Here is a 27,218-nt window from a genome sequence, read left to right as displayed (position 1 = left end):
TTGATTCTCTGCAAGGGTTTTGTGTCTTTTCTTTATTTTATCTCATGCAGGTGCATTTTTTTGTGGTAAATATTTCTCCCGTTTTCTTCCATCAGCCAATAAGGTGTCTCCCACATCGGGTGGGGTGATCCACGTGTACGGGGATGATGGTTCTGAGAAGAGCAGCGGCAGCTTCATCCCCTACTGCTCAATGGCACAAGCCCAGCTCTGTTTCCACGGACACCGAGATGCAGTCAAGTTTTTTGTCTCCGTCCCGGGTAAAACACCTTCTGGCTGCAAACCCAGGAACCACAGTGCCAGAACAACTAAAAACATGAAATATTCCTTTTTTTTGTGACAGGCAATGTTTTGGCCACCCTAAACGGGAGTGTTCTGGACAGTCCATCAGAGGGACAGAGCTCCACAGCTCCCACTGAGAATGAGGCACAGAGTGTTCAGAATGTGTTGGTGCTAAGTGGAGGAGAAGGTTACATCGACTTCCGTATAGGTGAGCAACCACATCAACTGAAAGCATGCAGATATTTTAACGTCCCACGCTGTTATATGTTCTACGTCACAGCTACAAGCTTTGTCAAACTGCATTTTTTAGTCTGCTCCTGATTCACGGCAATTAAAAAAAACAATAATTCTGAAATGCAGTTTTGAGCTTCATTTTCTTTTTATCTGTCCTCCATAATCACTTTCATCTGAGTGGGTTTTTAAATAGAGTATTAAGGCCACCATAAAAGAAATTCAAAAATAAAATTGTGAGAAAAAAGCCAATATTTTACAAGTAAAATTACAACTTTATTCTTGTAAATATTTGACTTTTTTCTAATACTTTTTTTGACTTTGCTCTAGTATTCATTTAATTTTTTTTCTCTCATGGGGGCCCTAATACTCCGTTGTATGAAATAAGAAGCATTGTTTTTTTTTCTATTTTTTATTTTGTAAAAGATGATTTAGTGTACTAAATCTTTCAAGCAGAAACAAAAAAAGAACATTAACACGGTCCTTTATGAGTGCTTTTGAGTTCTATGCTTAATGAAAATGTGCCCTCTAGCGTTCACTATTGAGAACTGCATTACATAGTCCATTTTGGTCTTAAGAAATGGTTCTGTGCAAAGTTTTTTACTGCTTCTTTCTTCAAATAGAAACAGTTTTTCCTCAGCGTTTTCTTTCTTTTGTAGGTGATGGGGAGGATGATGAGACAGAAGAAGGGGAGAGTGGTAGTGCCTCACAGATGAAACCTGCTCTGAGCAAAGCTGAGCGGAGTCACATCATTGTCTGGCAGGTGTCTTATATACCCGAGTGACACCTCGATCGGCTTTATGTCCCACCGACTCCTTTTTCAAAATATCTTCCTACTCCTTAGAGGTTTTCACCCTCCTAAACTGTGTAATTATCCCTGGTCCTGTAAAAGTTCTCCTTTGGCTCTACAACAACCCTCCAACCCATGCATCTGTCCTTGTAATTATTATACCCCTATCACTTTCTAACTTTAATGCCTCATATATAAGTCCTCTGATGTACTTATCTGCCTGCCAACCTAATTCTGCCCCACGGAGGCTATTGTAACTGTTATCATGAGCCTTGTATCCCGACCTCCTCCTAACTACCTCCCTCCTCTGTAATGATCTTTTACAGTAAGCACACTGTATCCCCTTCATAGTTACCTCAGCTGCCCTGCTTCAGCCCCAGACCCGCTCCTCACTTTTCAGTTTATCAACATCTTCCTTTAAACCCAGAGCCCCAACATGACTCAATGAAAGGGAAAAAAAGAGAAACACATATTGTAGATAACATCTCCTCTTAGCTCTTTGAATTCAAGCATCCAGGTTGGATCCAGATGTGGTTCTGAAACATCAGGAGATACCAGAGGAATCTGCAGCAGTTAGCAGGGGTTCAAAGGTCCTGTTAGAGGTGGCTCTTATCAATAACGTATTGCCCTCTCTTTTACTGTTGATTGGACCGTTTGGCGTGAAGCAAATGGAAAGGCGGCATGTTGTCATATGTACAGGAAATACTGTAAATCTCTACTGAAGCCCATCCACTTTGTTGAGTATGGACATTTGTGCATTGATTTCTGTGTGGATTAAATATTAAACTTATTTGTGTGCCGAACGCAATTCCATTGAGTAAAGGTTTGTTTCCCTTCAGAATAAAGCAATGAAAACAATTTAGAACATAAAAAACAGACAAAAGCTTTGTTTTATTGTGTTTCTGAGAGGTTATTCTCTCCATTTCAATTCAAAAGGTACATTTTTGGTAAAAGCAAACCTTTCCACATTAAATTACAAACTACTATAAGCTCTAAGGCTTTAGAAAAGCTGGAAATTTTACATTAAAGTACTTCAATGTAAAAAATGAGAAACATTCAAGAAAGTAAAAAGGCATTTATCATGTTGGATATGCTTAAAGGGAGACTTTAAAGGTTTCTAAGAGTCATTGTTCAGTCTATAAATCAATAGTACTGCTGCCAAACCACTGAATTGGATTTATTTGACAAATTTCTATTCTAAAAACAAATTTGTTTAAAAAATTTTTTTAGCAAATGTAGTAATTTAAACTTAGAAAAGGCTAAATTTTTTTGATTGATTTTACTTTGAACCTAACTCTATTAAATAGTGTAGTGCAGAAAGGCAGAATTAGGCTTTCTACTACTGTTTAGCTACAAAAAGCACTAAAGTCAAATTTATCTGAGGTGTGATCACCACTTCAACGATATTGCTCTTATTTAAAGCCAGGGAATGGTTTCTACACAGCGTGTGTCAGTAGATCCACTGGCTGCTGCTGCTCTTCCAGCGGTGAAGTTCCTTCGGACCGAACCACAGAGAGATTTCCCTCTGTGCGCTCTCCACCGAGTCACTGCCGTGGATTACGTTCCTGTGACACAGACCCAGCAGAGACATTCAGGAGGTAAAACTTCACTTTGTCAAAAAAAAAAAAAGTAAAATAATGTAAACAACATTTCAAAACATTCATACAAAAAGGTGATATTGTCAAAATGGTTGCAATCATTTATATTTCTTTGGGGATAGTGCTATTTTAGTTGGAAAACAAGCCCATTTCTGGTCAAATTAACAAACAAGTGCCTTTCTTTTCTAAAGGTTTAATCCCAGATTGAGTGGAATAGCTCTTACTTGCCCACTTCCACACAGAAATCTCCTCGTATGGTTCCTGGCAGTGACTCAGCAGGGTTGGTCTCTCCCAACATCTTGCGTGCAGTCTTGACCACCTCCAAGCCCTGCCAGACCTAAACAAACACAGAAATGTACACGACTATATGATACTTTGGTTTTTAATACAGTGATTGCACGCTAAAATACTAATAAACATTCAAAACACACCATCAATTTTGACTGAAAAGAGTGTATTTGTGTTGCAGGAGGATTTTTTTCCTTATATATTACAGATGTCCTTTAGGATCATTTGGCTGTAAGTAACGGACTGGACATCTCACCATTGCAACAACTGGTCCTGAGCTCATGTAGCTTATTAGTCTGTTGTAGAAGGGCTTAGTCCTCAGATCCCAGTAGTGTTCCCTAAGAATGTCCTCTGATGCCTGAATGCAAACCATAATAACATCTGATTAGTTTATAAAATTATAGAGCGCTGGACATGACATTAAAAAACAATAATTCAATAATTTAAACAATTTTGTGTACACAATTTGGTATTTCGTGCATATAACTTTGTATTTTATGGGCTTAAATTAGTATTATGTGTGCACAAATTAGCATTTTGTGGACAGAAATTAGTAATTGTCTGCACAAATTAGCATTTTTTGGGTACAAATGAATCATTTTGGGGCAAAAATTAGAATTATTTGTGCTCAAATTAATCATTTGATGGCACATATTAGCATTTTGTGGATAGAAAATGGCCCTGCGACAGACTGCCGATCTGTCCAGGATGTCCCCTGCCTTCACCCAAAAGTGGTCGGGATAGGCTCCGGCAGCCCGTGACCCCGAAAGGGACAAAACGGATTAGAAAATAAATGAATGTATGAAAGAATAGAAAATAGTAATTGTTGGGCACAAATTAGCATTGTGTGCACATATTAGTATTTTGTGGGGATAAATTAAGATTTTGATGGTACAAATTAGCATTATGTGTACCCAAATAGCATGTTTAGGGCACACATTAATATTTTGTTAGCACAAATTAGCATTTTATGGAGACAAAGTAGTATATGGGGAGACAAATTAACATTATGTGTGCAAAAATTAACTTTATTGAGGGCTCAAATGAGCATTTTGTTGGCACAAATTAACATTTTTGTGTGTACAAATTAATACTTTAGTATACTTTCTACTCCTAATTTTGTGGCCATAAAAAATTTAACAGTGGCCACAAATTACTAAGAGGGAAAGTTGTTTTAAGATCATGATCAGGGCTCCATATCATATGACAGGTCTTTTACTTGGATTTAAAAAAAAAAGGTCATCGTCATCGTGTATCTGAATGTATCATCAGACTCACCCGCACAAGTTTGAGGCCCACCAGCTTAAATCCTTTCTTCTCAAAGCGACGCACGATCTCCCCCACCAGCTTCCGCTGCACGCCGTCCGGTTTCACGGCGATGAAGGTGCGCTCATTCACTCCGGTCCAACCTGGAACACAACTTTAAACTATCAGCAACTCAGATTAAGCCTCAGGTTGTAGACACGAAAGATAAGCACGGCAGCAAAAAAATAGATAAAAAGTGCTGGCGGCAGCCTTCGGATCTGGAAGCGGCTCTCTGTCTCTCTCTCTCTCTGGCGCGCCTCACCGAATTCATCGATCTTTGCGTGTTTCTGCGCCAACCTCTCCACCTCCTGCAGGTCGAGCTGTGACCTCTTTTTCGGCCTCATTGCGGTGCTCCACTTGCAGCAGCTTTTCCACACTACCAGGCTGCACACAATGGCAGCACGGTAATACACGAGCTAATAGGATAATGAATCAACTTTTGCAGGAGGAGGAGGAGGAGCGGGGGTTACTGTCACAGAAGCTAACCTGCACGCGCCAACTCTGTTACTGTTATGGAAAAAGTTAGTCGTTTTTAATAACAGTTCAAATTCAACACTCTTATTATTGTCATGTTTAGTATATAGAAGTCCCATAAACACCATTTTACAGATTTATCCGACTGCGTGGAGTTTGCCGAAGAGCCGTCTCCCAGCATCCTCTAAAAATAGACGTCATTCCATCCGTTTGACTCAAAGCGACTGAATGTGGACCACACGGAAAGTCAAATATTACCAACCTGACTGAAAAATGTAGGATATGATGGTCAGAAACAGGCAAATCATCGTCACTGGAAGACAGAGCACAACTTATCCGTCTGAATGAAAGCACGCAGGTGCGAGGAGGAACGTTGCTAAGTAACGGAGTAACGCCGCCAAGGTGAGAGCACGTGGCGCCGCAAAGATGTATGGAACCACAAATGTGCACAAAAAGAAGAGTCTGTAGTTAATTTATATAAGTTAATTACATTTTATCATATATATTTAGAATTTAAACATGTTTGATCACAGAAAATTCATTAATAACAAATATTAATGTATTATTAGAATAAGATAATTTATTTAAAATGATTCTTCAATAATGTTGTTTATATTAGATAGTAATAGGAAAAAAGGATCATGGTGCACAAAAGTTATGATAGAAAATGCCATGTTTGTTTTGACTTTCTTGCATTTTTAATTTAGGTAAATTTGCTGCTGCAGTAGGATCCCTTTTGTCAAAGGGTGTATTTTATTTTGAAGGGAAGTAAAATTATGGAAAATTACAATAATTTCATTATTGTAAATATTTAAAAGGTACACAATATAAGTAAGTATAGTGTTTAAGTGGCATAATGGTCACAAAAACAAAGTGTTTTTTTCTAAACAAAGATTGGTTAGTAGGAAACTGTAATATTAGAAATGACCAGAAGAGGGCACTAGTTGGTAGAACATGAAGGTAATGATGTGGGGAGAGCACAAAGAAGAGTTGATGATTCACTGGAATGTATGTTGAAGAGCAACTGAGGAATAAAACCAAACAGATTGAACCTACAGAGTGTCCCGAATTATATTTTATGTCTGTAAGATAAGTACAGACATGACAGAAACTGGACCAAATAGCTGTTTTACCATTAAAGAGTTGCAAACCATTGTTCTTTCAGGAAAAAGAAGACACATCACAACACATTACTTAATTAACACTCAAGCAAACATATCAAATTATTAAACCATCTACCTTTAATCTGAATATTAAGACGTTGTCTATTTTGGCAAGTTTTCTTTAAAAGCCCAAATACGGACTCACAACAACTTTGTTATTACGGTCCTTAAAATTTTTACTTTTATTTTTTTGTGTATCTTTCCATTTTTGTTTATAAAAGATACCTTATTACAAAACAATTTATTCCCATTTTTTTATTTAGCAAATCAGTCAAATTCAAACACACATACACTCACTATGGCATTACACTCTTGTCCAGGATGGAGCCTAATCTTAAAGCAGCTCAGAAAGAGTTGTGGCCCCCTGAGATTGAAACATCAGTAGCCTTTACACAGCTGTCCCCTCTTTGCTCCGCCTTTCTTTTTCCTGTCTGCGAAAATAGTCTTTGTTGAGCACCACGTCTCTCTGCAGAGGCAGTGCCGGCTCATCTAGGACTGTGCTGCCTCCTGTTTTACGATGGGCCAGCATCATGGCCCGGAGTAGAGGAGGGTAGGGGACGTGGCGCACAGGTGGTTCAGGGAGGGGCTCAAAGTCCTTAAACTGCTGCTCCATGTGTTTAGGAATCAGTCGCCAGTCATGGTACATCACCTTGTCTACTTCTTTCATCTCGCTCTCTTTTTTCCCTGAAAAAAAAAAAAGATTATTAATAATATTTGCTGTACATTTCCAGAAATGTAAAAGCCGACATTGTTTCCTTTTAATTTGTTATTGTTGATACTAGCATACATCAGTATTCTTTTATTAAAAAATTCAATACCATAAATAAAGCATATGTTTAGTAATATATTAAAAAAATATGCCATAAACACTAAAGAATTCTTATTTTATACAGTCTTTTCTTACCTTTATATGTGAGGACTCCCCATGCTTTGCCATGATCCATGTTCTGGAAAAAACAGGTAATGAATATTTAACATTTATTCACCATTTAAAGCCCCACTCTGATAATCTTTTGATCTGTTTTCAAAGCGCTTTTAGCCTAAATAAAAAAAACTGTGATTTTCTAGAATATAGTTCTACGGAGCAGCACTGATTTATTAGAAACTTGCCATTGAGTTGTGGGCCCGATCTTTGGCGCAGAGCAAGCCTGCCCCCACATACCGACTATTGTTTATATGCTTTTCCATTGGCTTACAGCCCTCACAGCTCCAACTTCATATTACCGGCAGCGTATTTTCTACGTCACAAATGAGCTAATTTTCAAACAGAGTTTTTTGGCTGCTTCTGATTCACAATAATTTGATTTAAGAAATACTCAGAAATGCAATTTTGAGCTTAAATTTCTTTATACATGTCCTTCATTATCAGAAAATCCCACAAGCACATGTCTTCGAGTTGCTCATCCAAGTGGCTTCATCAGTCCTAGGAAGTTTCAAGGAAGAAGATTTTAAGTCCAGTTTCTATTACTCACATTCATAAAACGTTACCTGGATGGATGAGAACGTTCAGTGACAAGAACATGTTACAAACCCCAAAAATCGGATTTTTAACTGTTATTGTTCTTCAATAGAGAAGTGACCAACACAAATAGTAATACACAAAAACTGCTTGAATAAAACAAAAAAGGATTTCTGTTTTACAAAGAAACAGAGAGAATCCACCAAAGCTAAAATAAAAACGGTTCTTCAAAATGTGCGATTTGTGTTATTTATACAAGCTATAATGAAAAACTAAACAAAAACGTCCCCCTTTAAAATAATACTTAGTCAAAATAAACTTTATCGAACTACATCTGAAACAGTAACATTATAATTATATGTAGTAGTAGTGGAACAGAGTCAATGACTGCAGTGTCTACTTAAAGAAAGGCTTCATTTTGACCAAACAATCACGTGATAAACATCTATCATACCTCAGCTGTGTAGTCCACCTTGACCTTGGTAATCTGCCAGAAGCTGGGCTCGTTGTGATCCTCCAGCCAGGACTTGCGAGTGAACATGCGGCCCACTCCGAACAGTCTCATGCCTGCCAACAGGGAGAACAGTCGGCTCTCCCGCCGGACGTCCTGCCAGGCCAACACGGGCAGCATCTTCCCCGTGAGAGGTCTCCTCATCGTCTCATGGTCCAGGGCGTACTTCTGGGACTCCCGCGGTCGTGACTTCAGCTCTCGGTACGCTCGGATCTTCCGAGCCATCTCTGCTATCAGACGCAGCCTCTTCTTCTTCGCCATGTTACACAGCGTCCCACTAAAAGGATACCTGTAAGTTTGTATGCGTTTACCACAAAAGTGGTGACTGGCATGCCCCCCCCCCCCTAATTGAACATTTGCAGAGTGTAATACAAAAAGAAAAATCAACATTTATAAAAATACAATATAAGAATACAACACAGTTCTACATACAGAATAACATTGTTTTAACCTTATGAAAATCTCAACTACTAAGAACACATTTTTTAATTAAATACATTTTTAAAAACAAACTTGTGTTCAATAATAACCAAATAAAGCAATCACAGAAGGAAATAAGTAAATAAAAATAGAAAAAAAAAGAAATAACAGAGAAAAAACAATAGAAATGCAAGACTTAACTTATCACTAATCCAAAAGATTTACACTGACACAGACGTTAATCGTTTTTTGAGCCTTGGTTATTTTTTGAAGCATAATAAATTAGTCTTAAATATTGCTGCATTTCCAGTTTCAGTACGAAGAATGTAGTTTTTATATTTTCAAATTTACCAGAATAAATGAGAGCATGTTTCAGGTACACAAACTTCTGCTGCCAAAGAAAAAATATCTAACAGCAGCAGGAGCAGCTAGCGAGTTGCACAAACGCGATGCTTCATGACCGCAAAAACAATTCCGCAATCTCAGCGTTATTCAAAACTAACTGCTAAGAACCCAATGGGAGAAAAAAATACACTGTGATGTCTGAAAATGTTGTCATTAATTTACCTGCAAAGGTGTTGACAGTAGAGCGTTTGTTTGACCTCAGACCGGCACACGACTCACTTCTTGCTAGCTGTCCGTACAAAACTAGATCCGTCCGTGTAAATCGAATGACAACTTTAGTTCCGCAGGAAGAAAAGAACAATAATAAACGGAGGACTCGTGTGATTTTACGTATGTATATTTCTATATCTACTTACTACTGAATATAAAATACCCCAGCAATTAAAGTTAATAAAAGAACAAGATAACAATTGACCCCCCCCCCATATCTTAAATATCAAAATGTCAGGTTAAGGGGTTCGATAAATGTTATCGCACATCCAATCGCACATCCAAGAATTTCAAATAGCTAAATTGTTGCTATTGTTGTTGTTAAATAAGACAAACAGGCAGACTCAAAAGCTCAAACTTCGCATAGTTGCAGGACTTCTTACAAATAAAAAAAAATTATTACAAAGAATTTAGAAGTTTTAGAGCTCTTTGACATGTAATTTCAATTATTTAGAAAAGCCCAACAATAAGTCAATAGTAAGTCAATAATAATAATAATAATAATAATAATAATAATAATAATAATAATAATAATAATAATAATAATAATAATAATTCAATGATAATAATAAATTATAACAATATAAAATAACAATAAGTCAATGATAATAAATAATAATAATAAATCAATAATAAGTCAACAATAAGTCCAAAGGTTAACAACAGATTTACCCTAAAAGACAGAGAGAGAGAGAGAGATGAAGAGTGATTTAGAGAATTAGAGATAGAGTGATCAATTTGGTGTTACACAGATGGTATGGGGCCGGGTTTCAAGCGAACAGTCTGGCCAGTCTTATCAAAATGTGTTTCCACAAAATGTTTTGAACATAGCCAGACTATTGCTAGTCGACGGCAAATTATACGTACATCATGCAGCATGTTGATAATAGCCCTGCAGCCTCATGCATGTCAACATGTGTACTATTAAAAAAAAAACATGTGTACTATTAATGAAGCCCCTGCAGCTTTAAAAGAAAAAAATATGGTACTTACCTGTCAAATGTTATGCCTTTCTCCTTCGTGGACTCATTTCTCCGATTTTGGCAGTTGAAACCCGCAACAATGAACTGGCATTTTGCAAAAAAATGTGTTCAAATGCATGCAGTGCAGCAGTGACTTCACCTCACCAAGATGGCGGTGCTCTCCTCCCATGAGGAACCACGTGATGTCTCCTCTAGCGATATAACTCATTGCTCCTACCATTCCTGTCACTGTTTACGGTCACACACTCCTAGTGGAAAGTAGGTCATGGGAAAACAAACCGACGCTTCCCGCTTAACTAGTTGTCTGTTGTAATTATTCGGAAGTCCGCGGAGTCGGTACAGCTTTGTTTTTGGGTCAAATGAACGTGATGCTGGAGAACTAAAGCAAAAAAGGTAACACGACCCCCGTATTTTGTGAACACACACACACACACAGCTAGCTAAGCTTCTTTTTCAAAAACGTTCACATTTGCATCACCAACACAACAATACTTCCATTATAAGTCGCAAAAAGCGTTAATTTGTTTTAAATATTAAATAATGCAAATTAACCCTCTTTGCCGCCGTGATGTTAACAAATATCAATTGTATGCATGCGTGGCTCACTGTATTTGGGGTTAGCTGCTCCTGTTAGCTTGCCTATGTAGCCAACTAAAGCTAGCTAGCAAAACATAACCGCGCATCGATGAGATGTTTTGTTTTGCTGCAACCACGATTTATCTGTTATATTTTAACCAAGAAAATAATTTAGTTGCATTATTATATATATTTTAAAACCTGGGTAGCTATGTGCTACTAATTCTGCAAAAACATACGTATTTTTTAATTGGTTGCTGGTTCCTAAACTATAAAAGAATCCTAACTTGAAACTAGGCTAAACATTTCCAAGTATTTTCCCAACATTTGTCAGTAAAGACAGTGGCGAGCAAAATGTGACTCAAATAAATTTGTGCTAATACGTGTTTTAGTTGATCTCACTGTACTTTGTTTGCTGGTTTTGACATTAAAGTAGCGAATGCAGGGGAAAGTGTGCCAAAAAGAAAAAGCGGATATTGTGAAATCTATATATATTTAAGCAGACACATTGAGTTCAAGCTAAAACTAGGACAACACGGAAAAAAACCCTGCAAGAGTTGGCCCAATTTTGTCCTAAACGTTTTACAATATAGAATATAACTTAAGGGTGCCTGATTAGTTTATTAAATCAGTAAGATTCCACTTAATCCAAATCTACTTAAGGAAGCAGGACTGCTTCTCTGGTGAACTGGAAGTAAACTGCTCTACGTCTTCATGTTATTCTTTAAAATGAACAAATATGCTGCAAATTGAATAACTAAAATCCGAGGCTTAAAGACCCACTCCATGAAAATTATGTTCTTGGTGTTTTTGACATATTCTTGTGGCATTTACCTGATGATGGAGAACATATACAAAGAAAAATTATCTCAAAATTGTATTTGGAAGTATTTTCTTCATTCAAATTGTATTGAATCAGGAGCAGACAAACAGTGCTTAGGAAGAAGCTTGTAGCAGTGACATAGATGCTACAGCGGCGGGCCACGAGCTGCCTGCTCTGCTCCATTCTGATCCATCCACTTGTAGACCAAACTGTACGGCTTCAATATTGCTCTCTGTTTTTGCGAAACCAGTAATGTCAGGTTGGGGGTGTTGGGGGCTGTAAGCTGGTGGGAGAACGTGTAAATAGATGGATAATTGGAGGAAGGACAGGCCTACCCCGCTTACAATTCAGAGGGGAACTACTAACAGTACAGGTGTCTTAATTTATGGCTTAAAACGGCTTAATCATAAATAAAAGACCACTTGGAACGCTTTTGCAAAGCACAAAAGATAATCGGAGTGGGAGTTTAAATTGTTCAGTGCTTTCAATTTTTTTAAAGTTGAGATAAAAAACAAAAACTAAAGTTGTTGCTATAAGTGCAATACTGTATTTGTCTTTCAGCGGCTGGGCTTATGCATGCCAGTCACTTGGACCACACTGTGACTGTACGGTAACTTCCCCGGCTTGTGAAACTGCTTTGCTGCCATGTCGAGGCGGAACAGGAACAGCCGTGCATGGCGATACGTTTGGGGTGGGATACGGCGGGACGCCGATGCCCGGGCTTTAGTCCTGGCCTCAGAAACCGAGGACTGGAATTATGAACGCTTTGAGGTAAACATACATTTATTTAACAATCAGCTTTGTTTCGATTTCACTAATGACTGAGAAGCATACTGTAGCAGCAGTAAAACAACATTTAGCATTTAGACTTTAACTGGGTGACATTAAATTATTAGCAAACCTAAGTGGTTGGTAAGTAAAGAGATCATTTTGGAAGTGGAGTGACATTTTGTCAACAGCACTGGAACAAATGTGCCACAGGCTTCTTGTCTCTTGTTTTTTGCTTCTCTTGGAACAGTGAACACTTGTTTATGTGACTGCTGCAGGCATTTAATAAAAGCTTCTGCTGTTTATTGCTTTAAGTTATTTTTTTTCCACTCAGGAAAAAAACAACAATAAACAATGGTGTGATTTATTTTCAGCACGACACTTTACTTGCCCCTAAGCTGTTTTTGTCTTGGCTAAAAAGGGTAAATGAGGGCATATCAGGTCTTAAATTGTTTTATTTTTTTATAAAACAGCCTTTTTTTAGTCATTTATCAATATTTTAATTAACAGCTACCACCAGTGGTATAACGGACAAAAGTTGAACTTGAAAACTCCATAAAGAGGTCTGCAGATCCCAAGTACATTTGTGCACACTTATGCCTTCAGCACTTTAATTTTTAATGGTAACACTACTAAAAGTATGCATAAATACTGTTTTCCATGTAACCGTTGTAATAGTAAAAAGTTGTCAAACTTTTTTTATATTTGGTTCAAAATTATGGAGGAATTAATCCTAGATGTTAAATTGGGAAAACTGCTGTTTTTAATTGATCCTGTGAAGGATTTACTTAACATATAAAATGATCCTGAATCATTAGGACACCAAATAGTATTTCATTTTTACACCTCGATGTATTGTGAACTCTCCATATGAAACATAAAAATGGTCTTTGGTTTGTGTCCCAGTACAGTGATTCCGATTCGGAGGCTGAGTTCTCACCTGTGATGCGTCTACCCGTTCCCAGTGCTGTGCCTGTCACAGGGGAGTCCTATTGTGGCTGTGATTCCCAGGCAGACAGCAGTTATAACCCTCGCCTCCGAGGGTTTCACCAAGTCAAGGACTGCCACTGCGGAGAAGACGACCAAGGTACAACGCTCGTGGTTTTTTGTTTTAAATGAAATTGTAGGGGTTAGAGCTGGACGATATAGCCAAAAAAAATTCTCAGATTTTTTTGATTCCAAATTTAGTTTTTGATTTTAATTGATTTTTCCCCCCCTCCTTTTACTTTCTTTAACAAAAACTATTTTATCTTATTATTTATCTAATTTATCCTTGCCCTCTGGATTTGGCGTTTTCACACTGTCTATGAAATCTATAAAAAATATATTTTTTATATATTTATCTATTCATTGCTGAAAAACGCCCTGATGAGAGGCGGGGTTTCAGTCAGTCACCTGTATTGTGAATCAACTGTAAAGTCAAATTCTAACCTGCTGAGAAAAAAGGACCGATTTTCTAAATGGGGAGCAGATTGACAGGAAAAGCTCTTTCCCCCCCCCTCATTTTGCCTCCTGGTGATTCATTTTTCCATAATATCATGGAAAAAGCATCCTAACATTCTAATGTTTTGGACTCTTGTCATGATGACAGTAAAGATGACTCTGTAATGTTACGAAGGCACTTCAAATAATAAAGCTCCATACAGAGTGCCTCTTATTATATTTATAGATATTTCATAAATGTTCTATAAACTGATTATGTTATATTTATCTGCCACGTTTTAAAGTCTGCTCTGTGAAAATATAGTCTGACTTTAAACCGGTTTGTGATCACATGTAAGGCGACACACTGAACAGCTTGTTAGCATAGCATCATAGCATCGTGGCATCAGTGTCTAACGACACCGCTGTCGCCAAATCAACCCTTTTTATAAAACTTTCTGTTGCTACTGTAGGTCCAACAGGTTTATCCTCATGTTCTTTCTGGAACCCGGTAAAAACTGTCACATGTTCAGCCAAAACACGACACCGAGCCAATTAGCAGAAGTTACGGTTGGTGGGGGGGCACTTCTCGCGCCGCATGCATTTGTTGTTTTTCTTTTTTTTTTAAATGTATTTAATTTATTCGGATTAATCAATGAATCGATTTATATTCCTACAATCCAACCAGATCTATCTGTCTGATGCAAGTCAATAGAATTGAATCCAACTATATCATTATAAAATCACTTCAAAATGAAATCAATCAAATATACTGATACTGGAAAATACCATTTGCATTGAGACACAGTAGGTTTATTTTTCCTATAATGTAAAAACGACTAAGTTCCTACACAGCGGACAACACGCATGTGAGGGCAACAAAAAATGATCAATCCATCATTCCAGTTCACTTTGAATTCTGCAGACATGTGACCATACACTGTGGTTTGCTTGGACACATGTTTAATTTACGCTTGATTATCTTGCAAGAAAATCTGAGAATCTTCACCTGGACTGTTCAGTAGCCAGGTATTTATCTCTGAGTCCCACTGCTCAAATTTTTGGCTTAAGATGTCCTGGATTGATTTTAGGTCAATGAGTCGGATTGTTCAAAATAAACCGATATCGACTATGACTTATATAAGAAACCACAAAATATGATATGAATCAAATTATTGTCAAATGATTCGTTACACCGCTATCAAATAGGTTGTGTAGAAACAGTGCTTATTTACAGGTTTAGCTTTAAACCAGTTGCACATAAAACAATCTCTATTTTCTGCGTAAATTGTTCTCCAAACCTTAAAGCAGCGATTATTCTGTCTGACAGTATGGTTTGTATCCTTGTGTTCTCCAGACTTTGACTGGGCTTGGGACGCCACCAGTCGATCAACAGCAACATTACTGAGCTGTGATAACCGCAAAGTCAACTTCCACTCCGAATACAGCTGTGGGACAGCGGCCATCCGGGGTTCAAAGGAGCTGGCTGAGGGGCAGCACTTCTGGGAAATAAAGATGACGTCCCCAGTTTACGGAACAGACATGGTAAACCTCTCATCCCTGTTGCTATACGTCTATTGGCTCTTTTTTTGACTCAGACGTGATGCAGTATGTGCACCTTTATACCTGTCAAGACAATTAAATGTTTTGGTTCTTTTGAAGACAAATATACTAAAGAGAGAATGTCTCTCTGCACAGATGGTTGGGATTGGAACATCTGAAGTCAACCTGGACAAATACAGACACACATTCTGTAGCTTGCTGGGAAAAGATGCAGACAGTTGGGGTCTTTCTTATACTGGTAAGGTCAAGGTGTCACAGTAAGTTTTAGAAATTCAAACAGAAAAGGACGTGCCGTTGACGGCTGTTTTTCTAGGTCTGCTGCATCATAAAGGCGACAAGATGAACTTCTCCACCCGTTTCGGTCAAGGCTCCATCATTGGGGTTCACTTGGACACCTGGCACGGCACGCTCACGTTTTTCAAGAATCGAAAGTGTATAGGTTGGTGCAAAGTGTGGATAAAGTTCATTCTGTGGAAGAAGAAAAATCAGGTTGAAAGTGAATGCATTTTTTCTTTTAGGTATAGCAGCTACAGAACTACAAAATAAGAGGTTTTATCCGATGGCCTGCTCCACGGCAGCCAAGAGCAGCATGAAGGTCATCCGATCCTGCTCGGCACCCACCTCTTTACTCTACCTGTGCTGTGCTCGTCTTCGTCAGCTAGCGCCAGACTGTATAGATATCTTGGATGTGTTGCCACTGCCGCCAGGTCTTCGTCAGTTGCTCCACAACAAATTGGGTTGGGTACTGAGCCTAAGCAGCGGCTCCACAGAGGAAACCTCCGACGGGCCTGAGCGGCCCTCCAGTTTGCCCGGCCCCTCATCAGGTGGACCGTCCTTCTCTGAGAGTGACTCGGAGGGCTGTACGTCCGACGCCGAGGCCTGTCAGAGGAAAAGATGCCGCTGGACGTGACTCCGTAGCGAACACTACCTCCTCTGGAAACACTGATAGACATCACTGCTGTCCCACAGCAGGTTAAGTGTTGCCTGCGTCCATCAAGCTTTGTTTTAACATCAGTATTCTTCGTGAGTCAAAAAGCAAAACAAGACCGATCAAGCAGAAAAAGTGTCACTGCGGGAAAACCGGAATCATGCCTGCATATTTTTTTTACTGTGAACTTTTCTCATGCCATTTAGACAGATCCACATTTGTCGTATAGTTAGTCTCTTGGTAAAATATGTGAAAATGTGTGATGCTATTTATAAACGTACATGGTTTGCAGTCATTCCTGAACAAGGGTCAAGGACTTGCAGGAGTGTTACCTACTACATTGTAACACTGTTATCAAAGGCTAATATGGCAAACTTGCAGCAGCGGGTTCTTATTTTCTGTATGCAAATATGTGTTGTTCTAAACTCTATCAGTGTATGACCAAAATCATCTTTCACCGGGGTCTACGAAATTCTGATTGGTCGTGGAAGTTTGTAACAATTGACTCTGAAACGTTAACTGTTAGAAGAGCTTTCAGGACTCAGCAAGCTAACGCTTCCTTTTGTTTCTGTCAGATTAGCATTTCTGATGAAGCTTCTCTTGTCTGCATCCCCCATCTTTGTTTAGTAGCTATTTTAATTCATGCAGCCATGGCATGCGGTCATTCTAGAGTCACTTTTTTTGTTGCTGTTGCAATGTTTTATATACTTTCTTATTTTAAAGTGATTTTTCTATGCCAATAATTTTACCGTTAATCTCTTTTGTACTAATTTGTTTATGCATTTTTGTTGTTTTTTCTCATGGTGCGGTCACATTGTTTTTAGTTTTTCACAAAGGATATCCTTTTTTGTTGTTGCAGTAGTTGTTAAACAGCACATTTGTATAAATTGACTTTGATTTCACTCCGTCGTTTCGCATTATGCCGTTTTTGTTGTTAAGTGTTTTGACAAAATGTGGCTTTATGGCTGCAATATTTGTGAACTGGACTTTTCCAGATTTGTGTTTTATAACTTTCAAAAATGTGCTTTAATATTCATGTAAGTCACAATTCTGTAAAACCCATCAATAAATCTCCTGATATCCAATTGTTTTTTTTAATTTTTAAAAAAAACAAATGTAATTTACCTGAGTGATTCAAATGGTTTAAGGACATTTAAATGAGTTTCAGTATTTCAGTTTGTTCTTGTTTTGTGTCAAAAAGAAACATTAAATGAGATTCCAGTGGACAGAGAAGCAATACTTAAAAATATATCTTTTAAGAAGTAAAATAAAAAAAAAGAACAGAAATAAGTAGGTAGCGGTAATACAAAAGGAATGTGTTTAAAAGGAGGAGAAAGTGACAAAAATAAATATGAGGGAAAATTGGTGTTCAACTAGCCCTTGCGCTATCCTAGGCACTTTTATATTGGGAGTGGGGTCATCTAGACCCACTAGACAGTGCGCTGAACCTTTTTTCTTCAATGATTTGTGATCTTCACTGGTGTCCATGGATTACATTAATTCTTTCCCCCTTTTTCCACCTTTGTCGTGGTAGGAATAACACGTCAATGTGAGGGTGGGGTCATCTAAGATAGCACAAGGGTTTTAAACAGACCTGTTTCAGGCACCTATTTGTAAGGAGAGGGAGGTGTGGGAACCCGGACCTGGTTTTTCTTGCCCCTGCTCCATCAAAGATGCAACCTTCAACCCTGCAGTATATTTTAAAAACCACTAGGGGGAGCTCTGACCCTTTTTTGTTTTACATCAGGGGTGTCCAAACGTTTTGCAAAGGACCAGATTTTGAGGTGAAAATGTGTGAGGGCCAACCACTTGGCAGTTTTTTTTATTGAACCCTAAACATAAAATTAAATGCAAGTAATTTAATGAAAGTTGTGATGCAATGGAATACTTTTCATTTCTTCACATAAAACAGAAACACATCTAAAGGCCAGATGACCAGAAATAAAATAAAAATGAAAGGTTATATATTATGTATGGTTAAATGCTCACCGTAAACAAAGAATTCACTTGTTCAGATGTAAAAACCACTGTGGTTTTAATCACAGAAACAAATAATCTGTTTTTCTCATTTGGCCCTTTAGGCTCTGAAGATCAAGTAGCCACAGGTTGTTGCCACAGGTTTACAATGGCTTATTTAGCCAACCACTATCGAGAAATCGTACACAGCTTGTAGAAAGTCCTTTGGTTCAAAAATAAGTGATTTTATAACAAGAGCCAGTGGACTGTTGGAAACCAGAATGAGCGCCGTTTTTGGCCCACAGGCCAGACTTTAGACATGACTGCTTTACATTTACTGCATGCTCTGATCATTTGTTGACAGCTGGAAGATCAGAATGGTATAAAAAGATGTAACTTGTACTTTTTCTGTTTTTTCTGTAGATTGCATCTTTGCATAGCTTTCAGTTATGGTCTAACTATAATTAGGGTGAGCGTACTTTGGTCTTCTGTTACGGTTCTGTTACTGAAAATCGTGCTTCAGTCATTTCCTCCCACTCCGTACCTCTGGGACACCAGCTGAGGCAGTGAAACTTTGACCAAACCAAGAAAAGAAAGACTCAACTTTGCAGATGCAAAATACTTTTTTTTGTTTGCATGTCAGCAGATGTTCTGGCCTGTACTCATGTATTACTCACATGCATCAAAAACAATGCAACATTTAACATTTCATTTAACAATGAAAAAGGAAAGATTGTATGCTGCAGATTTGTAGATTTAAAGTGATTTCTATTTTAGATAACCTATAATAGAAATATAATGTTACATAGACAACAACTGAATACACTGTGAACAGGGTAAAGATGCTCTATTTGTCATTATTGCTGCTTCACTACACTGGAAAGAAATAATATTGAAATGTATGCTATTTATGACAAATAATGGAAAACAAGCTAAAGCTCAGGGAAAGAAAATCTATAAAATATGTATGTACAAACATAAAAAATAAGCATAAGCCAAAGAGAAAAATGTGAGTGAAGACTGAAACAGTAAAGCACATGCGTCAGCTGCAGTTCCAGTCAGTGTGTGTCAGTGTGTGCAGTGCAGTCTGGGTGCAGGGTAGGCATGGGCTGCTGGTGCTTCACCTGCTGCATTCTTGTGTATTTGAACAGGAAATTCGTAAATTTGCTATACCTTTTTTTCTTCAAAAGAAACGTTAAAAACCCATACAGAAAAAAAGTAATCATAGAATAGTTGTCTAAAAAAATAATATTAGATTTTTGTTATTAATAATAAAAAGTTTATTCATCTAATTTATTTTATGTATTTTTAAGTCATATTTCGCCTGAACGTCACTGACTGATTAATACAGATTTTTGCAACATGACTGATATTTTACGGAGATTGATGTTAGGGAGATTGTCGTTCAAAGCTCTTCATTTGAAATTACGTATATATAAGAAATATGCTGGGGTTGAATCCTTTAAAGTTCCACTCCAACTATATTTTTGTGTATTTTCAAGACATCTGAAAATCCTTGAGGGGTTATGAACATCATTATTTGCTTAATATCCAAGCACTTAAAAAGTTCACAACACCTTTTTTCATATGCAATTGATATTATTGTTGCATACAAGAATAAAGAAGAAAACTGATTCATTATAATTTTTGTGCAGGTCTGACATTCACAGTTTTGGTGAGCCTAGCCAAGATCAAGATGAGTAATTGTTTGCAACAAAGATGTCTGTGTATAATTCATTTTCTCTTTTTGATAAATAACTTATAAAGTCTAAACTTGTTTCTTCATGAATGTTATTTTGTTAACGTTTCAGTCAGACAACTCTTGCAGTAAGAAATATTTATTTCACATACTTAATTTTCACATTCTTAAGTTGGCATTCACATCTTTTTCGTTTGGCATAAGGCTCCGTTCAATACCATGAGATAATTTTCCATAAATTTTCGGGTAACAAAACCCCACTTAACGGAGCCCGTAGGTGGAAGCCGGGGAGGAGGGAGGGGCGAAGAATGAGCGCTGAAGGTAAGAAAGAGAATGAACAGCTGCGCACCTGGGCTTAAATAGGACGCTGGCAGGTGAGTTAATTGACTGACCGCCCTAGGGTAGTAACCTGTAAAACACTGCTGAGTGTCTGCCCGAAATACGACAAGTCGCCATTTTAGTCAGACAACTCTTGCAGTAAGAAATATTTATTTCACATACTTAATTTTCACATTCTTAAGTTGGCATTCACATATTTTTCGTATGGCATAAGGCTCCGTTCAATTCCATGAGATAATTTTCCATAAACTTTCGGGTAACAAAACCCCCAACACCAAGATCATCCAAGAAGAAAAATGTGAATGTATAATCAGTGTGTAATAAGATGAGGTGTGTTTTCGGCGGCATCACATTTTCATTTCATTTCCAGGGATCCAGACTGCGACCAATTGGTCGCATTTTGCGACCAAAATTTGAGAGTGTGCGACTGAATTTTACATCCAGTCGCACATGTGCGACCAGTAAATTTGCCTCCCCCACCCTACGTATTTTTTATACATTAAATTTGGAAGGGGAACGTCAATGATCAATGAAATAATCTGAGACGCGAGCGCACACGCACGCAGATGGGCGAGCCTTCAACAGGCCGTTGAGGAGAAGGCGAATGGCAGGGTGTCCAAGAAGATTCGTCTCTGAGGAGGACCAGCATCTCGTGTGGAATTGGATGGCAACTAGGCAGGATTTGATGCTTTGCACTTGATACCGACGATTCTCAAATAAGTGTACAATGAAAGCGCAGGCTAGTGGTATCTTAATTGGCAAAGGGGGTGCATGAATACTATCACAGAAAGAGCGATACGATATCCAGAATGATTCATAGGATTTAATGGTAGTTTTGGTCAGACCAAACCTCATGTATCCAGCGGCAGATACTAGTAATTCATTCAGAGGAGAAAAATTTAATTGAGAATTTAATTTAGAATCTGCCGGAACGCAGGACAGGGGAGGCTGTGCGGCTTGGCAGTCGGACATAGAATTTTGAATTCCTTAAATTTAAAGTGGGAGAGAGCGTTGGCAACCATGTTCACATGACCAGGAATAAAGGTAACTCGAAGAATGACATTACATCTGAACCTCACCGTAATGAAAAACATCCAGCAACTTGTTGCTTTATGCTGCTTCATGGTTTTAACCACGTTTTATATGAAGAATAAAAGTTAGCTTAGAGTCAAAAATAATGAAGCAAAATCCTTCACCACTGTTTCCTGATACAGGCGGCGCCATGTTGAAACCAGTCGACAGTCATTGGTCCGAGTGGTTCTTAGTCATCGTATCTTTGGTAATGGCAACAGTGGTTGTCATAGATACTATGACTCAGTTTAGCTTCCACAGCTCTTTCCTATAACTTATCATGTGACTCATCAGCTTCATTTCTCTGTTGTTTCCACAACTCTGCATGTCTATATTCTTCTTTAAAATGGGCACCAGAACATCTCATTATTCCTTAGAACTCCTCTCACCATTCAAGATCTGGTTTCTCTTCTCTGTTCCCTTTAATGAGTCATCCAATTGCAGGAGTGTGGGGGAAACAAATGTGGACTGAATCTTGCACCACTCAGACTGATAAGCCACTTGGATGAGCAGCAAAACATTTCTCTTTTAAGTCCAGTTGCTATGACTCAACTTCAAGACTTTTCCAAGATCTTATTAAATAGTCCAGTCAGACATTCTGCTGTCACCTCTCCTTAACACTTACTTACCTCTAAATTCAAAACCAACTGCATTTCCATTCTTTGTCCTTTACAACCACAAGGGGGCAAAATCCAATGCTTTGTATGTGACAGTAGCATGTAGAGGGTTATGTCAGGAAGAGGATCTGACATTAAAACAAAGCCAGATCTAATGTCAATCACAAACTAATTTTTAACTTAATTTTGAACAAAGAAGACATGCAGAGCTGTAGAAATGAGTCGCACAATGAAGTTATAGGAATAAAGTCAGAAAAAAGCATTTGTGAGGAACAGGATGGATTCATGCATTAAAGAAATCCACATTTCACGTTCCATTTCCCCACTAAAGGACTTTCTTAATTCAATGAGAGGGTGGAATCAATGAAATTTAATTAAGGGTTTTGTTTTCTTTATTTGGTTGCCATGTGATGCAATTACAGAAAAAAACAATAATTTAACAATGTTGATTTTTGATTGATTTCAGAAAAGTGGACTATTATATTGTATTATTATTTTACAAATTTTCTGACATACTAACATTAACATTTCCTAACTGCAGTTACAGCAAACATAAAGACAATTCAACAGAATCAAAAGAAGCATTACAGTTTAGAAAAGAGGACATTTCAGTTGTAATGGTTGCCACTACAGATTGGTTTCAGCACGTGATGATGAAGATTGAAAACTTGGTTATTTATTTAAAAGTTTTATTTAAATGAAACTTAGTCGTCATGTGATGTATTTGTCGTCACCCCATTGGTTGAACGGTACCAGCTGACAGGTGACAGCCAGGTGACAGGACGACACACCCTTTTTTGTAAGGAGACGCGGGAGCGCGGTGGGAAAAAGTGTACAGCTGACAGAGATGCAGACGCGGGGAGGAGCAAGTGATCACTCATACGGATTACTACGGTGGCTGAGAGGTGCAAAACACATTTTAAGTGTGTCTTGAACCTCTCGACCGCCGTACTTTCCCTATATAAAAATTTTTTTTGCAAATTCTTGATCAAAACGTGCACTCCTTAGTAAACTCTACTAAAATTGTGTTTATTTTTGTCAATTGCTACAAGATAAAAAATGTTTTTAAATAAATGTATAAAGCAATGAAAATATTGTTACCTGAAAATAGCAATAAATAAACTAAAACATTAGCAAACTGTGAAACAAGAAAGTCTTAGATGACCCCACCCTTACATTGACGTGTTCTCCCTACCATGACAAAGGTGAAAAGATTTTGTGTAATCTATGGACACCAGTGAAGATCACAAATCATTGAAGAAAAAAGGTTCAGGACACTGTTTGGTGGGTCTAGATGACCCAACTCCCAAAGTTAAAGTGCCTAGGATAGCACAAGGGTTACAATGACATCATGAGTGATGCATTCATGGTATGGGGATCTGTCCACACCAGAGACCCCCCCTCTTCTATTCAAAGTAACCAGCCCGATTTCACTGCAACAACAACACTGTTCACTGAAAAGGCTGAGTCACTGGTGTGGAGAACAAGGGTGACAATGAAATGTTAAAAACAAAAGGAAATGTAAGTAAAAGGACCAAAGACATTTGTAAAATCATTAAAAAAAAGATATAAAAGATATCACAAAAAAACGTTATCCTGGATAAAACGCACAATACAAAAAAATAAAATAAAACATCTGACGACACCAAAAGAAAATTGAGCATAATTAGGAATAGGTTTTATAGACTCAAAATTCAGGAGACCAGGAACTAAAACTATAATAAACTTAAACATGAGCAAATTATCAAACTGGAGAACAAAAACTGATAATAAATACATGAACAGATCAAACTTAAACCTGCTGTCACTATGACTGCAGCAACAGAGAAAACAAATCAGTAAATAAATAACATGATTTGTTCACAGTGACTTAGGGCTGAATGGTGGTGTAGTGGTTAGCACGCTCACCACACAACAAGCAGACACTGGTAGAGACACATAAAGGTCTCAGGTGGGACCTCAATGTGTGGAGCTTGCATGTTCTCCTTTGCATGTGTGGGTTTTCTTCCCACAGTCTAAAAACATGCTTCATAGATCAATTGGTCTCTCTATGTGTCCCTTGGTGTTTGTGTGACTCTGTGACAGGCTCTGGTGACCCCCAAAAGGCAGATAGTGGGCTAAATGTGTTCATCCACACTTATCAAACATTTTGTTTAATAATAAACAATAAATCAACAATTATTTGAAACTAGATAATTATTTAATTTATGAACTAATAAATGATCTTTGATGTATTTCACTGGAGAGGAAGTTATAGTGTACTGATGCTGACATCCTTGTAATATCCGAAACACAAGTCTGTTTTAGAACTATCAGTTTTCAACTACAACGTGTTTTAATGTAGTTTCCCCAAAAAAGGAGGAGGTGTAGCTATCCACCTAAAAACAAACTGTGCATCCCAACATTTTGAATTTCTAGCACTAAAGCTTGAAATCTTCAAGGGTCAGCCCCTCACAATAGATTATAGTGAGACTCTCACCTCACTTTAAGACCAGATTTCAGAAGTAAATTTGACTGAGCTTTTTCTGGTGAGGGTTTGAACTTTGACTGGTTGTCTGTACTTTTTGATGGCTTAAAGTTTGTTTGTGATTTTTATAATCTCTCCCAACTAACGGACAGTCCTTACCATGACCATCACCACACGACTAGAAAACTTGTAACATGAATCCACCAGAGGAGGCGCTCTAACACTACAAGTGACAAAGACCAGCTCAAAGAAAAATGCAATTTCAATTTATAATCTTTATGATTACAAATGTATGACCGAACAAAGAAAACAATGATGAAAATTGATTGATTAAAAAGTTTAGCTTCACACATTAAGGTAAAGAGTTACATTGAAAACAAAAACACAAAAAAATCTTTGATGACTTTCTGTCAAGCATAATAAAAATATCCCATCCAAATTCTAAGTAATTGCTACTGTTGAAAATGTTCATTTTTACACAAAATGACCGAAATGTATGTGGTTGCTTTGAATCATTATTCAAACTTTTTAAAGTCTTTACTGAATCTAATTCCTGTGAACAATGTTAAAAAAAGTAATTTAAAGGCTGATCTATGGGTTGTTTATGTGATTTATTGCATTTTTGTGTTTTTCATTAACTTGTCATATTTTGGATATTCTGGATTTTAGTTGCCATTCTTTTTCTGTCCTTTCTTTTACAGATCCTAATGTCCACAAGACCAGTTTCTCATCAGTGTTTTCTACTTTACTTTAAAACAAGGAAAATATATTAAAACAACCAAAAAATATTTAAGGGTAAAATAATTTAAAACAGAAAAATGCTTCAAAAACCAACATCCAAAAATAAAAAGATTGTGAATACAGAAACTTAAATGACTCAACATAATTTTTTTGTTTGAGAGGAAGAGGAGGAGCTGAGGCAAACACAATCTGCCTCCATGTTTCCTTGTGTATTAAAGAGGGTAAGACTCTCAAAATCACTGACAGACTCTCTAGACTGGACACAGAGAAATGACTGCAGCTACAATGAATAAACTTGACTTTGTGGTTACTTTTCTTATTCTGGTCTTTAACTGGACAGGTAGGAAAAATATTTTATAGACTGATGGAAAAAGAAATGATTAGACTGCAATAAGTAATGAGTTTTGTGTCTGCAGGTATCAGGGGTCAAACACTGACTGAATCTGAATCAGTGGTTAAAAGACCTGGAGAATCCGAAAAACTGACTTGTACATATTCAGGGTTTAGTAGCACTCCCTATATAGCTTGGATCAGACAGCCTGCAGGAAAAAGACTGGAATGGATCGCTTATATCAGTGATGGCAGCAGCTACATCTACTACTCAGAGTCAGTGAAAAACCGCTTCACCATCTCCAGAGACAACAGCAGAAAGCAGCTGTATCTGCAGATGAACAGTCTGAGAGCTGAGGATTCTGCTGTTTATTACTGCGCTAGAGACACAGTGACTCAAGAGACAGAAACTCTGTACAAAAACACCACATGGAGTCCAGTTGGATTTGTCATTTTTCCTTTTTTTCACCTTGGTATCAGTTCTAAACAAGAACAAACTTTTATATGTCATATTATCTTTTATTATGAGATGTATTTTATTATATTATGTAAGATTTTACTTCACATAATGCTTTGTGTGTGAATTTATTTAAATTTTTTTAAGTTTTTTTCTTTTATTAGCAAGTCATTTTGTTGGACAATTTCATAATGACTGAATCAAACAAGCAGGATAAAATACTATCATATTTTCAAATCTAAAAAACAAATCTCGTCATGGCGTGTTTAAACAAAACAAAAAAATCAAATTTTTTATATTGTTTTCCTTCTCTGTAACATAATCAACTGCATTTTCAGTAAATTATTGAAATAAAAAGCAGGGATTTTAAACTTGTAAAAGCAGTAAAATGCTTCTGGCATACATACTGGGGTTTTATCAGGTTTTTGTTATCCAAAAATGTTATTTGAGATTTATGATTAAGATACTTTACTGTGTTTTTTTTTTCCAAAGACTTACGCAAATTAAATAAATCATGTTTGGTTCTCATCTTTTGGATGAATCCATTCTATTCCTCACAAATTTCCATAACTTCATTATGTGACTGACCAGTTTTAATCCTCTGTAGTTTCCTCAACTCTCCATGTCTACCTTCTGTTTAAAAATGGGCACCAGAACACTTCTCCTCTATTCCTCAGACATCCTCTCATAGTCAGATATCTTGTTATACAATCCAGTCACATACAACATACAACATACAATTCAGTACTTCCACACATTTACATGTCTGTTTTTCAAGACCAACTGTATTCCCATTCTTTATCCTCTTCCAGCATAAAGGGGCACAATCCAATGCTTTTTATGTGTCAGTCCCATGCAGAGGGTTGTGTCTGACATTAAACCAAAGCCAAATCAGTCATGTCAATCATTTCTAATTTAATTTTAGGAACAAAGGAGACGTGCAGAGCTGTAGAAACAGAGGAAGCTGATGAGACAAACAATAAATTTATGGGAAAGAGTAGAAGAAGAGAGAGGTCAGAAATGAGCATTTGTGAGAAACAGTATGGATTCATGCATTGAAGAAATTCATGTTTCACATTTCATTTCTTCACTAAGAGACTTTCTTAATTCAATGAGAGGGTGGTTGATGTTAGTGATGAGGCAAGGGATTATGTTATGACTCCTAAAGGAAGAAGCCAAAAGAAAAATAATTAAATTACCTGCCTTTTTTTTATTCATTGAGAGGGCGGTTGGTGTGTGTTAACCCTATGTTTACTTTCTACAAAACAATTTGAGTGCCAAGGTGCAGTGAAGAAATGCTGTAGCCATTCTCCCTTCTCACTGTTTGGAGGTCCACATGGTGCTT

At 37.5% G+C, this 27,218-nt stretch overlaps 4 protein-coding genes across 36 annotated transcripts in view; 2 read left to right on the top strand and 2 right to left on the bottom strand.

Annotated features, from left to right (window-relative positions):
- Positions 1-2,108, top strand: part of mapk8ip3 (mitogen-activated protein kinase 8 interacting protein 3) — a 28,956-nt gene extending 26,848 nt beyond the window's left edge. For all 31 annotated transcript variants that reach the window (XM_078950850.1, XM_011478336.4, XM_078950849.1 and 28 more), the window contains 3 exons: positions 96-257; positions 341-487; positions 1,170-2,108. In XM_078950850.1, the coding sequence (XP_078806976.1) occupies positions 96-257; positions 341-487; positions 1,170-1,294 (434 nt within the window). In that variant the 3' untranslated portion in view covers positions 1,295-2,108. The remainder of the gene's footprint in view (positions 1-95; positions 258-340; positions 488-1,169) is intronic.
- A 50-nt stretch (positions 2,109-2,158) lies between these two features.
- On the bottom strand, positions 2,159-5,383 carry nme3 (NME/NM23 nucleoside diphosphate kinase 3). Of its 2 annotated transcripts, XM_020705396.3 has the most exons (6): positions 5,228-5,348; positions 4,754-4,875; positions 4,465-4,595; positions 3,443-3,544; positions 3,123-3,235; positions 2,159-2,865 (listed from the first exon to the last, which is right to left on the bottom strand). In XM_020705396.3, the coding sequence occupies exons 2-6, from the start codon at positions 4,833-4,835 to the stop codon at positions 2,751-2,753; spliced, it is 543 nt and encodes a 180-aa protein (XP_020561055.1). In that variant the 5' UTR covers positions 4,836-4,875; positions 5,228-5,348; the 3' UTR covers positions 2,159-2,750. The 2 variants fall into 2 exon arrangements, with proteins under 2 accessions (XP_020561055.1, XP_004071572.1); XM_004071524.5 differs by lacking the exon at positions 4,754-4,875 and having other exon boundaries at positions 5,228-5,383.
- Positions 5,384-6,368: 985 nt separating this feature from the next.
- On the bottom strand, positions 6,369-9,208 carry mrps34 (mitochondrial ribosomal protein S34). Of its 2 annotated transcripts, none has more exons than XM_023957656.2 (4): positions 9,086-9,208; positions 8,042-8,387; positions 7,033-7,075; positions 6,369-6,812 (listed from the first exon to the last, which is right to left on the bottom strand). In XM_023957656.2, the coding sequence occupies exons 2-4, from the start codon at positions 8,357-8,359 to the stop codon at positions 6,517-6,519; spliced, it is 657 nt and encodes a 218-aa protein (XP_023813424.1). In that variant the 5' UTR covers positions 8,360-8,387; positions 9,086-9,208; the 3' UTR covers positions 6,369-6,516. The 2 variants fall into 2 exon arrangements, with proteins under 2 accessions (XP_023813424.1, XP_023813425.1); XM_023957657.2 differs by having other exon boundaries at positions 8,042-8,375; positions 9,086-9,202.
- Positions 9,209-10,309: 1,101 nt separating this feature from the next.
- On the top strand, positions 10,310-17,281 carry spsb3a (splA/ryanodine receptor domain and SOCS box containing 3a). The gene is made up of 7 exons (XM_004071525.5): positions 10,310-10,509; positions 12,077-12,286; positions 13,190-13,370; positions 15,063-15,250; positions 15,404-15,506; positions 15,582-15,707; positions 15,787-17,281. The coding sequence occupies exons 2-7, from the start codon at positions 12,161-12,163 to the stop codon at positions 16,176-16,178; spliced, it is 1,116 nt and encodes a 371-aa protein (XP_004071573.1). The 5' UTR covers positions 10,310-10,509; positions 12,077-12,160; the 3' UTR covers positions 16,179-17,281.
- Positions 17,282-27,218: the final 9,937 nt, after the last annotated feature.

The sequence above is a fragment of the Oryzias latipes genome, chromosome 8, assembly GCF_053564925.1.
Source record: "Oryzias latipes strain Hd-rR chromosome 8, Olatipes_Hd-rR_3.1".
NCBI lineage: Eukaryota > Metazoa > Chordata > Actinopteri > Beloniformes > Adrianichthyidae > Oryzias > Oryzias latipes.
Note: the sequence above shows the minus strand (reverse complement) of the source record. Positions and strands in the feature narration are given on the sequence as shown.

Bases quoted from the DNA above. Each gene is read 5' to 3' on its own strand.
- nme3 (XM_020705396.3), bottom strand. From the start codon at position 4,835: ATGAGGCCGAAAAAGAGGTCACAGCTCGACCTGCAGGAGGTGGAGAGG. The intron at 3,545-4,464 runs GTGAGTCTGATG...GTTTGCATTCAG, and splicing joins TGGGCCTCAAACTTGTGCGG to GCATCAGAGGACATTCTTAG. The intron at 3,236-3,442 runs GTGAGATGTCCA...GTGTTTGTTTAG, and splicing joins CAGGACCAGTTGTTGCAATG to GTCTGGCAGGGCTTGGAGGT.
- mrps34 (XM_023957656.2), bottom strand. From the start codon at position 8,359: ATGGCGAAGAAGAAGAGGCTGCGTCTGATAGCAGAGATGGCTCGGAAG. The intron at 7,076-8,041 runs GTATGATAGATG...TGTTTTTTCCAG, and splicing joins AGGTGGACTACACAGCTGAG to AACATGGATCATGGCAAAGC. The intron at 6,813-7,032 runs GTAAGAAAAGAC...TTTTTTTTTCAG, and splicing joins GGGAGTCCTCACATATAAAG to GGAAAAAAGAGAGCGAGATG.
- spsb3a (XM_004071525.5), top strand. From the start codon at position 12,161: ATGTCGAGGCGGAACAGGAACAGCCGTGCATGGCGATACGTTTGGGGT. The intron at 12,287-13,189 runs GTAAACATACAT...TTTGTGTCCCAG, and splicing joins GGAATTATGAACGCTTTGAG to TACAGTGATTCCGATTCGGA. The intron at 15,708-15,786 runs GTTGGTGCAAAG...TTTTTCTTTTAG, and splicing joins CAAGAATCGAAAGTGTATAG to GTATAGCAGCTACAGAACTA.